The sequence below is a fragment of the Staurois parvus genome, unplaced genomic scaffold (genome assembly GCF_062004578.1).
Source record: "Staurois parvus isolate SC_StPar_1 unplaced genomic scaffold, SC_StPar_1.0 ptg001521l, whole genome shotgun sequence".
Taxonomy (NCBI): domain Eukaryota; kingdom Metazoa; phylum Chordata; class Amphibia; order Anura; family Ranidae; genus Staurois; species Staurois parvus.
This window is the reverse complement of record NW_028319317.1, coordinates 548,197-562,155: the sequence shown is the minus strand read 5'-3', so window position 1 is coordinate 562,155 and position 13,959 is coordinate 548,197. Positions and strand designations below refer to the sequence as shown.

General features: G+C 48.4%; 1 protein-coding gene across 1 annotated transcript in view; it reads right to left on the bottom strand.

Annotated features, from left to right (window-relative positions):
* LOC149435412 (uncharacterized) overlaps window positions 1-13,959 on the bottom strand; it is a 73,728-nt gene that overhangs the window by 28,785 nt on the left and 30,984 nt on the right. The window contains 2 exon segments of the mRNA XM_089662702.1: window positions 1,724-1,796; window positions 7,875-8,452. Coding sequence (XP_089518828.1) covers window positions 1,724-1,796; window positions 7,875-8,452 — 651 coding nt within the window.

Here is a 13,959-nt window from a genome sequence, read left to right as displayed (position 1 = left end):
ACACTATGGCCAAAGTAGTATAATGTTACCATAGTAACATTGTACTACTTTGGGGAAGTGATCAGTATTTTTTTTTTGTACACAATTTGGTTGCTTATAGCAAATAATTTCTTTGCCATAAGCAGGGGCGTATTTAGCACAAGGCAAACAAGGCACTTGCCTAGGGTGGCATTATGCAGGGGGGCAGCACCTCCTCCCAGAAGAAGGGATGAAAGAAGGGACATGCGCACCATGGGAACAAAGTGGGATCCGAGAGGGGCTGCTTGATGAAGCATGTAGAGCCTGACTCTCGTTCATGGGGCTGTCCGGAGCTGTGAAGATGAGTGTCTCTCTATCACTGGGGCAGGGGGGGTAGTGGAAGGCTCTCTCAGGTGGGGGGCAGGGGTGTTAGTCAATGTCAGGCTCTCTCCGTGGGAGGGGGAATGGGGGGTGGTGTTGGTCGGTGTCCGTGGGGGCAGACGATTTTTGTGTTGCCTAGGCTAGCACAAAACCTAAATACACCACTGGCTATGAGCAAGCATTTAACTGAATGAAATCGATTCAGGCTTTTTTTTGTGATTATCTGTGATTGGCCACGGCTAATCACATGACATGGCCCAGCCTGTGCATGTGATCACTGTGACCATTCACAGCTAGACACACTAGTATACAATGGATGGCATGAAAGAAAGCCATCCATTGTATACAACTGTCATGTGACCTGCTGTGATTGGTCACAGCAGGTCACATGGTACTGGCAACAGGGGGGGTACACAGATCTGTCATCAGGGAGGTACACAGCCGGTGACAGATCTCGACACAGCTCGGCCCTGTGGGCACATGCAAAGCGTGATCCGGGTAGGACGTCATTTGACGCCCTATCGGAGGGACGAGAGCTTCACACGGCCGTCATTTTACTATAGGCCGGGCGGGAAGGAGTTAATGCAGAACAGAAAAAGCGTGTCTCTTCTGCATAAAAATCCTGCCTGTCTGCCCATTCTAATTCCTTAGCAGTTCCACTCTCCTGTCGAAAAATAAAAAACTGTAGCTGCTGACTTTTAAAAAAAACAGCCACTTACCTGTCCCTCAATCCCGCGGTGTGTCCCCTGCAGCCCGTTTCACTGGCCGTCCTGTATTCCAGAAGGCCGGCATCTTCAGTGTGGGCACCCAGCTGTGATAGCTTGCGGCTTCACAGCCGGGCGCCCACTGCACATGCGCAAGTAGCACTGCCCTTCATGAATGGTCCCGTCGTCTTCTGGGACCTGTCACTTGTCCTAAAAGACTAGAGGGAGGGAGGACACGTTCTGTTTCCGATCGCCTAGGACAGGGGTAGGCAACCTGTGGCTCTCCAGCTGTTGCAGGACTACATGTTCCATCATGCCTCTGCAAGTCATAGCTGTAACTGTCAATTTTGCAATGCCTCATGGGAAATGTAGTTCCACAACAGCTAGAGAGCCGCAGGTTGCCTACCCCTGGCCTAGGCAATCGGACTGGAAATGGGAGCGGGTACCTGTCAAATTCGGATACCCGCCCGCCAAAGGTGCCAATCCTTAATGGGGAGCGGGGGAGCAATCCGTAAAGCGGAATTTCCCCTTTTGGGTGGAGTGCCGCTTTAAGTAGTAAAATACAGCAATCTGCAACAGAACAAAGAAATGAACACTTTTCGCCAGTCTTCACATCCAATCTCTCATGTAGTTTATATTGAACAGTCAGCAGTGCACCCCTGGTGATGATCGCAGCGTACCTGTGTTCGATTCTTCATCCTTCTCACAGCTATTCGGATCTCCCAATTCTTCCTTGACCAAAGTCTCACCGACCTGAAACAACAAACACACACACACTGAGGAACGAGACGCAACCGAAGCAACCAGTTACAGCCCGACTGCTACATCAGCTCTGGATGGCAGGAAGAAGGGTGACAACCTCTGTCCATGTTTCATTACTGTCTGTTTCTACTGATTTCCTCACTTCTTTACCTATTGTTTATGAATCTTTCATGGGAGGCTTTGAGGGATATTGGATCTCTGTTCATGTTGGATCTGCTGCTTTAACCGCCTCCCGCTATATAAGGGAATGACGGGAGCAAGGCGGTTCTCTCGTTCTGGGAGCACGTGTGCGGCGATCGGTGGTGCGCTGTGTCCCTCGAATCACCGATCAACAGAAAGAGCTGAAGACATCGGCTCGGTCATGTGATCAGCTGTGTCCAATCACAGCTGATCGCATGTAAATAGGGAAATGCCGGTTATCGGCATTTCTCTCCTCACCAGTTGTCACACTGACAGAGAGGAGAGCCGGTAATTGGCTTTACTCAGAGGGGACATGTACACTGATCATCAGGGCACTGATGAGCAGTGTGCCCTGATGATCAGTGTAGCCCCAGCAGTGCCACCTGTCAGTGTCCATCCATGCCACCTGCCAATGCACAGTGCCACATCAATGCTACATATCAGTGCCCATCTGAGCTGCCTTTCAGTGCGCGTCAGTGTCATATATGAGTGATGTCGGTCAATGTCCATCAGTGCCGCCTAGCCGTGTCCATCAGTGCCGCCTAGCCGTGCCCATCAGTGCCGCCTAGCCGTGCCCATCAGTGCCGCCTATCAGTGCCCATCAGTGCCGCCTCATTAGCGCACATCAGTGAAGGCGAAAAATGACTTATTTGCAAACTTTTATAACAAAAACTACGAAAAAAAACTTTTTTTCTCGAAATTTTCAGTTGTTTTTGGTTTGTTTAGCCAAAAATAAAAAACCCAGTGGTGATTAAATACCACCAAAAGAAAGCTCTATTTGTCTCAAAAAAATGATAAAAATTTTATATGGTTGCATGACCGCGCAATTGTCAAAGTGCGACAGCACTGAAAGCTGAAAATTGTCCTGGGGGGGGGGGGGGTGGAAGGGGTAGAAGTGTCCGGAAGGAGAGGGGTTAAAGTAGAACTAAAAGCAAAACTTTGTTCCATTTTGGATTGAGTAAAAGACGATTATAACCCATCGAGTTTTTGTTTTGTTTTCTGTCATCTGTGTCCCATTGCGGATAAACACAGTCCCAGTCCTCTAACCACAACAGAAAGTGAGAGGAAATCCTTCCAAAGTAAGGTTGCCTCTACAGTCACCAGAATTAGGCCGGACATACACGGGTTGAAATTTGACCAATTTTTCGTCCGAAACCTAAGAATAATCGGACGATTTTCACTCTGTTAGAAGGTCAATGGCACCGGTCGATTTCATGGTTCCTCCCCTTTTCGGTGATCAGGCATGTTGGAAAATTCGTCAAAAAGGAGCGATTTTCGACTCAATGATGGTCAAATCGTACGATCGTTTTTTCTGAAAAGAATATGCGCCATGAGCCGTGACCTGGAAGGAACAGAAGTTTTGCCTGTTATATGGGGTGAGCTTTATGACTCGGTCGGCCGATTTTCAAAATCATTGATGGCGCCGTTGGATTACTGAGCGAACGACGTTTTTGATTTTCGGACCAAAAATCGTTCGGAATTCGAAACCATTTATGGCCTGCATTAGTCTCTCCATTAAAAAGATTTCTGGGGAAAAAAAAAACTAAATTTGGGATTTTCTTTTACTTTCAATGATCACGGTAAACAGAATAAATAGAGAGGGTGAATCGTTCTAACGGGGGCACAGACGGCAATAAAAACCTGACAGAGGTTCCAATCCCTCTCCATACCATCAAAGAAAAAAAAAAAGTTTTCCCTTTAGTCATACTTTAACCCTTTCACGCCGGCGCCTCCTGGCCCTTTAAGAGTTTCAGAAGCCAGGAGGCGGGGTTTAGGGTCACATGATCGGGAGAGGTCCCGATCGAAAGAGGAGATCGGGACCTTTCCGTGAGTACCGGACGTCTGTGCTGGGAGCGGGCAGGGCGCGCGCTCTCGGCACATATATCCCTTTTTTAATAGAATGCAAATGTGTCGCTGCTCGGTGTCTAGACCCAGACACCGGGAGGCCGCACATTTGCGTCCGGCCGGCGTGAAGAGGTTAAGCTCTTCCAGTCTGGCCCATGCACATAAACAGCCGGACAGCAGCATCGCCAATGTGGGTGGATGTTTCTTAACCTCCCTGGCGGTATGATTATTTCAGATTTTTGGTGCTGAAAGCGGTACCATTATTTTACATGGAAATTTGGCGTTTTTTATTGTATTCCTGTAATTCTTAGGAATAACTCACTGAAATCTGTCCGAACAAGAGTCTAGTAAACATCCCGCGGATGATAAAACTTGAAACACGAAATCATAAATTAGCATTTTATAAATAATCATAAAAAAATAATATAATAATAATAATAAACTTAATTCAATAATATAATCAAACCAAAAACACTGAAATGTGAAATATAGCGCCAAGTTCGCACATCGCTGAGCTCAGTCGCAGAATCGTTTTCAGTGTCTGATGAGGAATTTCCCCCACAAATCATTATCACTCAATTCTGCAAGTGGTTCTGATTTACTATCGCTGTTCTCTAGCCGGTCTAAAACCACTTTTGTCCTAAAGGAAAGCTTTTTGGACGCCATGGACGTTTCTCAGTTTCCCGTCAGAAAGAACAGTAAAGATGCAGGCAGAGCGCCGGACAAAGCACTCGGGACAAAATGTATGTGAAATGGTTTGATACAGGAATGTTATACTATGTGATTTTAGTGTATTCAGTGAATGTCACTTTTTGTCATTTTCAAATTTCCCGCCAGTTCCATCCCCCGTACGTCATAACGTCACAGGGAACGGAACCCGGCATTGACCGGAGAACATTGCCGGGGACACTGCAGGGGGGACATCGCGGGAGCGAAGAACAAGGTAAGTGATCGAGGGATCCCGGAGCAATGCTGCATGGTATTCCCAAGTGTAGCTCGGGGTTACCGCTTGTGGTACTGAAACTTTACCCCGAGCTACACTCGGGAATACCTCCAGGGGGGTTAACGTCCCCCAGCATCCGCCGCGTGTGCGTGCTCCCGGTAGACACAGTGAAACTCGGATCGGTGTACCGGCCAATCAGCGATAACATGCACAGTAGTAAAAATTTAATTTCCTGGCATCATTGTTTACTACTGTGATCTCTATGATCGATCACAGAGATCACATGGTACCTGGCCCAATCACAGCAATCTTATACCAAGTGATAAGCTGTGACCAATCACAGCTCTCACAGTATTTCTCACTTGCTCAGACAGCGTGAGAAATGATTGCTTTTACAGCTAGCCTGTAAAAGCATTTACAGTGTAAATAAAAAAAACAAAAAAAAAAACAATCCTGATTATCGCCCACATGTAAAACAGTGTCACTATGGTGACACTGTATTGCTAGGGTGATGGCATGTAAAAAAAAATACATAATGTAAAAAATATTTTTTTTTGCTATAAAACGTATTTTTTTTACCAAAAAATGGTAGCAGAATACATTTTGGCCTAGATTTATGTCGAAATGTATGATTTATTTGCAAAATTTTGTACTAAAAAAATGCTTTTCCTTTCAAAATTTCTGGCCTTTTTTCATTTATTAACCTCTTCACGCCGGCCGAACGCAAACGTGCGTCCTCCCGGCGTCTAGGCCTAGACGCCGAGCGGCCGCACATTTGTGTTCTGTTAAAAAAGGACATATGTGCCAAGAGCGCCCGCCCTGCGCACTCCCGGCACGTATGTCCGGTACTCACGGAAAGGTCCCGATCTCTTCTTTCGATTGGGACCTTTCCCGATCCTGTGACGGCGTGTCACAGCAGTCACATGATCCTAAACTCCGCCTCCTGAAACTCTTAAAGGGCCGGGAGGTGCCGGCGTGAAGGGGTTAAAATGCATGTCATGGTGTTAAAGTCGCTCTAGGGGCTGAAGGTTTTTTTTTCCTTCGATGCATTCTTTGCATTAAGGTACAAAAGCCTTCAGGGGGCAGCTCCCCTTCGCCCAAGCCCCCCCATTCTACTTATCGAAGCCCCATCTCGATCCATTGCTGTGCACAAAAGCAGAGGTGCTCTCTCTTCTCATAGGCTCAGAGACAGCAGCGGAAGCCATTGGCTCCCACTGCTGTCAATTAGTTGCAGTGAGCAGGGAGTGAGGGGGGGGGGCGGAGCCGAGCCACACTCTATGTTCCAGTGGACACAGAGCCAGCTCCAGTGCGAGTCCACAAGTATGCCCCTGAAGCAGGCAGTTTGCTATGGTGGGCACACTCCTGGCAGGGAACCCCAGAAAAGGCAGATCGGGGATGCTCTGTGCAAAAGCACAGCACAGAGCAGAGAAGTATAACATGCTTATTATTTTTTAAAAAAATATGGGTTTATAATTATTTTAAAGTGAAACTCTAGGTAAAAAAAATAAAAATATTGGTGAACAGGCAAGATTTTTGATGCAGAAAAGACATGCTTTGTCTCTTCTGTATTAAAGTGACTTACCTGCTTGTTCACTCCTGAACACTGAGCCACGCATGCGCAGCTCACCGTACATATTCGGCAATGCCAAATTTAACTAAACACCTGCATGCGTGACGTCATCCTTACCCGGCCAATGACAGTGGCCGGCGATTGAGACCCGAAGCCAGCCGCCCAAAAAAAGTCAGCAGCTGGGAGGGAAGCTGCGGGACATCGCATCGCTGGAGGTGAGGTGAGTATAGTTCCGCTTCAACCACTTGCCCTCCTAAGGATTCACCCCCCTTCCTAGCCGGGCCATTTTTTGCGTTATGGCGCTGCGTTACTTTAACTGACAATTGCATGGTCATGCAATGCTAATGAAATTTACATCCTTTCCCCCCCCCCCCCCCAAATAGAGCTTTCTTTCGGAGGTATTTAATCACCTGTGCGTTTTTTATATTAAAAAATCAAATTTCATCATATATTTAGGCCAAAAAGTATTCGGCTTCGTGTCTTTGCTAAAAAAAATCCCAATACATGTAAATTAATTGGTTTACATGAAAGTTATAGCGTTTACAAATGGAGGTATAGATATTGGGATTTTTTTTTATTTTTACTAGTGTTGTGTTACACTATTTGATTTATTATTATGTCTCTGTGACCATCACTTTTAATTATTGCTCTGTGTCTTGTGTACACTCCTCCCCCCGCCTCTCTCTGTAATCATTCCACTGTATCCTGTCTTACCGATTGCATCTTTCCATGAGGCTACAACATTAATGTTTTTCTACCTATGATTACTCTCCATTAAACGGAACATTCAAATGGGTTTCCTCATCTGACATCCTCAACATGCAAGTTTATCATTGAGTTAAACTATCTGACCCGATGCAAGGGATAAATTCAACACCACGTGGTATAGATGTATACATGGCTGGAGATAAAGTTTATGGCCTGGTAGCTGAGTCAGAATAACTAGTAATGGCAGCGATCAGCGACTTATAGAGGGACTGCGGTGGGCATTCTGACACTGGGGGGGGACTGACTTGGTGTCACGGACATCCCCAGCTAAAAAAAAAAAAACATGAAGGGCGATCAAAGGGTTAACTGTGTACAGTGAAGCACAGACACAGCCCTATGTAAAACAGCAATCACACTGCTCTGCACAGCCATGCAAAGCAGTGTGCATGAGCCGACAGGGAGGAGAACCGTTTTGTTTACAAACGGTTCTCCTCCCCATCAAAAATGCTCGGTAATCACTGGGCGCCGGCAAATAATCACCAGCCGGGACCCGGTGATTGACAGTCGCACGCGCCCCCTATCTGGAAATGCGAAATCACATTATATACACATGATTTTGCGCACCCGTGCCGCCCTGTAGCAGTATTTCTGCTATAGGGCGGTCGGGAAGAAGTTAAGCTGTGCTGCTTTAGATAATGAGGACCTGTCATAGAACACTCTACTCTTCAACAACAACCTGCTGACACTAAACAAGAGCATACATATAAATACCAGCACCCGCTGTCTTTACAGTGTACTGCCTCCACCCCAGCCTTTAACCCACCTCTTCCTGGTGGACCTTCTGGTGTTTCAGCAGCTCAGAGCGCCATCGGAAGCCTTTACCACAGTCTGTGCACTGGAAAGGCTTCTCTCCTGTGTGGGTTTTCTGGTGCGTGCTCAGGTGCTGCCTTTGCACAAAGCTTTTTCCACACTGTGTGCAGTGATAGGGGCGCTCCCCGGTGTGAATGCGTTCATGAATAAGGAGCGACGTGTGCCGCCGGAAACACTTCCCGCACACGTTACAAATGTACGATCGCTCCCCTAGGTGGGCCTGCAGGTGGGCCTTCAATGTTCGCTTGTTGTAAAAGACCTTACTGCATTCCGCGCAGGCGTGAGGCCGCTGGGTGTTACTGGCGTTAGAACGGTCCAGGAACGTCATCCGGATCTTATCCACGCCCTCAGTAAAAGCGGCCGTCTTCCCCTCAGCAGTGTCCAGTGTCGGAGTCAGCGGCCCTTCCCCTCCACCCACCGCTTCCTCAGCACAGAGCGGTACGATATTTGTACAATCTGCACCCAGGCTGGGAGCACCGTCCACCTCTGCAGATGTCTTGTCACCGATGGCCTTCTCTACGAGCCCCTCACCTGCATAGACGACAAGAGAGCGCGGATTAGGAACACATAATACAGGATCACACGGGAGGAAAGTACAAACAAGTACTGGCATATTACTGCTCGAGTGGGAACGGTGTGCGCAAGAAGGGGAGTGCCAAGTGCAGTACGCATGTTTAATAGTGCCAAGAATGGAGGACCCTTCAACTGCTTCATTACCGCCCGCAATGTACTGCGGATGGGTGGGTCCTACAGGCACGTAGCGTACCTGTACATCGCTAGCCTCTTCCGGGTTCAGGGTGCGTATGCGTCCCCACCCACCAGCTCCCGCTGTGATTGAGCAGCGGGATATTGTCAGCAGGCCCCGGCCAATGATTCATGGCCAGGACCTGCTGATCGGCTGTGTCCAATCACATTTCTATTCCCTTCAGTAAAAGTAGAAATCAGCACACACTTAACTCCTTAACCCCTTCCAGTCCGGAGGCTTCCCCCCCCTTCCAGTCCGGAGGCTTCCCCCCCCCCTTCCAGTCCGGAGGCTTTTCCCCCCCCCCCTTCCAGTCCGGAGGCTTCCCCCCCCCCCTTCCAGTCCGGAGGCTTCCCCCCCCCCCCCCTTCCAGTCCGGAGGCTTCTCCCCCCCCCCTTCCAGTCCGGAGGCTTCCCCCCCCCCCCTTTCAGTCCGGAGGCTTCCCCCCCCCCCTTTCAGTCCGGAGGCTTCCCCCCCCCCTTTCAGTCCGGAGGCTTCCCCCCCCCCCTTTCAGTCCGGAGGCTCCCCCCCCCCCTTTCAGTCCGGAGGCTTTCCCCCCCCCCCTTTCAGTCCGGAGGCTTTCCCCCCCCCCTTTCAGTCCGGAGGCTCCCCCCCCCCCTTTCAGTCCGGAGGCTCCCCCCCCCCTTTCAGTCCGGAGGCTTTCCCCCCCCCCCCTTTCAGTCCGGAGGCTTCCCCCCCCCCTTTCAGTCTGGAGGCTTTCCCCCCCCCCCTTCCAGTCCGGAGGCTTCCCCCCCCCCCCCCCCTTTTATGAGAAAAGTTTTTTCTCATAAAATTTTGCAAATAATCTTTCTTCATAAATCTTGGCCAAAATGTATTCATCTATCTTTTTAGTAAACAGAAAAAAAAATTACGCAAATGAGTTTATAACCAAAAATTATAATTTTGAAAAAAAGTGTTAAATTTTAATTTTTTTTAGATTTTGTGTTTTTTTTTTTTTTACATACAGTCAGCCTAGCAGTACAGTGTCACCATGGTGACACTGTACTACTTGTGGGGGGTGATGAAGATTTTTTTTTTTTTTTTTACACTGATTGCTTTTACACCCATAAAGGCTGTATTCATCATTTCTCCTCCTCTCTGGCTGCATTCCTGCAGCCATTGAGAAATACTGTGTGAGCTGTGATTGGTCACAGCTTGTCACATGGTACAGGGCTGTTGTAAATAGCCCTGTACCAGGTGATCTCTGTGATCATTCACAGATTTCACAAGTAGTAAGCAATGTCAGGAAGTGACATCATGCTTACTACTCTGCATGTGATCACTGATTGGCCAATCAGTGATCACATGAATCGGAACCTCACACAGAGGTCCCGTACAGCGATCGGTGTTCCACTGTGTCTGCAGGACACAGTAGGCACCAGATCTCGGTGGCGTGCGCTCCCAGGGAATGCACACAGGCAGGGAAGCGGGAGGACGTTTATAAACGGCCAGCAGCTCCTTCACTGCTCCCGTCCAGCTGTTTACATGGGCCGGGCGGGAAGTGGTTAAGTTACCCCGAGCTGTTAACCCCTTCCAAGCCAGTGTCAGTGTATAGTTTTAGCTCTGATCGCTGTACTAGGGATAGGTCACACTAGCATTGAAAGCAGGCATTTGAGGGGCGTTTTTAACGCTCTTCAAAAGCCTATGCCTGTGGTCTCCTAACTGCTGCCCTTTGCTTGCTTCTATCTGGCCCTTGGGGGGGGGGGGGGCATTATTTCCCTGTCAGCAACAGTGGGACATAGTTCCTGACACTGACAATGAGGCACTATATTTCCCACTGACACCAACAATGGAGAAGTACTCCTCCGACTGACACCAATGATTGGACAGTATCCCCCCCCCCACCCCCCACTACTAAAGATGGGGCACTATGCCTCCCACTGATACCAATGATGGGACACTAGTCCTTCCACTGACACCAATGATGGGGCACTAATCCTCCCACGGATACCAATGATGGGGCACTAATCCTCCCACGGATACCAATGATGGGGCACTATTCCTCCCACTGATACCAATGATGGGGCACTATTCCTCCCACTGACACCAATGATGGGGCACTATTCCTCCCACTGACACCAATGATGGGGCACTATTCCTCCCACTGATACCAATGATGGGGCACTATTCCTCCCACTGACACCAATGATGGGGCACTATTCCTCCCACTGATACCAATGATGGGGCACTATTCCTCCCACTGACACCAATGATGGGGCACTATTCCTCCCACTGATACCAATGATGGGGCACTATTCCTCCCACTGATACCAATGATGGGGCACTATTCCTCCCACAGACACCAATGATGGGGCACTATTCCTCTCACTGACACCAATGATGGGGCACTATTCCCCCTACTGACACCAATGATAGGGCACTATTCCTCCCACTGACACCAATGATGGGGCACTATTCCCCCTACTGACACCAATGATAGGGCACTATTCCTCCCACTGACACCAATGATGGGGCACTATTCCTCCCACTGACACCAATGATGGGGCACTATTCCTCCCCCTACTACCAAACAGGGGACACAATTTAATCCCACTGACACCAGGATATTTTGCACTCCCACTGGCCACATTCCGGCCCCCCGAAAGTCTGGGAGGGCAGTAAACTGGCTTTATGTTTAAAAGGTTTGGCGATCCCTGGCCTATGCAAATGATACTGTATATGAAAAGACAAAAAGAGGGCGCACGGGCCTAGAGGATTACCTTTAAAAATGAGATTTATTGATAAAAAGTAAAATACAAGAGAAGTAAAATCCAAATGGAAAGCATGTCACAAGAGATGCAGTGTGGTCCAAGACCCCCCTGAAGGTGGTCTGGTGGGGGACTGTAGACCTCTAGATAGCTGATCGCTGACACGTTTCGAGGTCGTACCTCTTCCTCAGAGCCAATCTCGAAACACGTCAACCACCAGCTATCCAGAGGTCTACAGTCCCCCACCAGACCACCTTCAGGGGGGTCTTGGACCACACTGCATCTCTTGTGACATGCTTTCCATTTGGATTTTACTTCTCTTGTGAGTATTTTACTTTTTATCAATAAATCTCATTTTATTGCGCCCTCTTTTTGTCTTTACATATACAGTGTTCTTTGGATTTCCCCGGTCCGTTGAGGGCAGCAAGGCTTGCATTCCTTTCATACACATGTGGGGATACGGACATTGTGGAGTCCATTGTCCAGCCCAGGGGCTCAGACCTTCGGTTGCTTTTTTTTTTCTTCCTACCGCTATGCAAATGATACTATGGGCAGTGCACAGTGCTGTTCACACTATCAAAACATGAAGCGTCAGCATTGCGTGGCTTCAAAATTGAAGCCTCCTGTGGAGTCAGAAGGAGTTTGAAGGCTTTCAACGCCTCCCATTCTAAGGTGACGCTCCTCAAACACACTGGCAGGGCATTTGCCATTCGGTTGGGGTGTTAATAACATTGTAGTTTATCAAGTTTGTGGTGTGGTTTTACGCTTCCAAAACTGCACACAGGGCGCTTGGGGAGCGTTTTTAATGCCTGTCTGACACCCACAGATATAGGAGCATTTGGGAAGAGTTAGTAATGTAGTCAAGTGTGAACAAGGACTTAGTGCCACTTTTGATGTCAGTGTCAGTTCTTACTCAGTGTCAGTTAGTGCCAGATTGCAGCATTCTTCAGAGGGGACATCTAGACTGATCCTCAGTGCCCTGATGATCAATGTAGCCCCATCAATGCCACCTATCAGTGCCCACCAATGCCACCTACCAGAGCCCACCAATGCCACATACCAGAGCCCACCAATGCCACATACCAGAGCCCACCAATGCCACATACCAGAGCCCACCAATGCCACATACCAGAGCCCACCAATGCCACATACCAGAGCCCACCAATGCCACATACCAGAGCCCACCAATGCCACATACCAGAGCCAACCAATGCCACATACCAGAGCCCACCAATGCCACATACCAGTGTCCATCAATGCTACATATCAGTGACCATCAGAGCTGCCTTTCAGTGCCGCCTATCAGTGTCAGTCAGTGCCGCCTATCAGTGTCAGTCAGTGCCGCCTATCAGTGTCAGTCAGTGCCGCCTATCAGTGTCAGTCAGTGCCGCCTATCAGTTCCGCCTATCAGTGCCATATATGAGTGCTGCCTTTCAGTGCCCAGTGATGCCTGTCAATGCCCATCAGTGCCACCTACCAGTGCACATCAATGCCACATATCAGTGCACATCAATGCCACATACCAGTGCCCATCAGAGCTGCCTTTTAGTGCCGCCTATCAGTGTCAGTCAGTGCCACCCATCAGTGCCATATATGAGTGCTGCCTTACAGTGTCCATCAGTGATGCCTGTCAATGCCCATCAGTGCCGCCTTACCAGTGCCTTCTCATCAGTGCCGCCTACCAGTGCCACCTCATCAGTGCCGCCTACCAGTGCCACCTCATCAGTGCCGCCTACCAGTGCCACCTCATCAGTGCCGCCTACCAGTGCCACCTCATCAGTGCCGCCTACCAGTGCCACCTCATCAGTGCCGCCTACCAGTGCCACCTCATCAGTGCCGCCTACCAGTGCCACCTCATCAGTGCCGCCTACCAGTGCCACCTCATCAGTGCCGCCTACCAGTGCCACCTCATCAGTGCCGCCTACCAGTGCCACCTCATCAGTGCCGCCTACCAGTGCCACCTCATCAGTGCCGCCTACCAGTGCCTTCTCATCAGTGCCGCCTATCAGTGCCTTCTCATCAGTGCCGCCTATCAGTGCCTTCTCATCAGTGCCGCCTACCAGTGCCACCTCATTAGCAAACATCAGTAAAAGGAGAAAAATTACTTATTTACAAAAGTTTATAATAGAAACTAACTAGATTTCTCGTCCGCACGATCACAGTCCCACTATAGGTCGCTGATCCCCGCCACAGCTAGTATATAAGAAATAAAAATTCCAGTATATACACCATAGTTTGTAGACCTTTCATACAAACCAATCAAAACACAGTCTGATTTTTGTTTTTACCAACAGAATACATTTTGGCCTAAATTTATGAAGAAATTTGATTTCTTTATTGGATATGTTTTAAACGAAGAAAAAAAATGTGTTTTCTTTTCAAAATTTTCAGTATTTTATGGTTTACATAACAAAAAAAAAAAAAAAAAAAAAAAAAATTAAAAAGCCCGTGGTGATCAAATACCACCAAAAGAAATTTGAGTGAAAAAAAAAAAATGATATAAATTGCGGTTAATCTGCCTACAATGTTGTCTACCTCTTTCATGAACTCTTTTGTGATGATCTTTATTTCATTGTAAATTACTCATG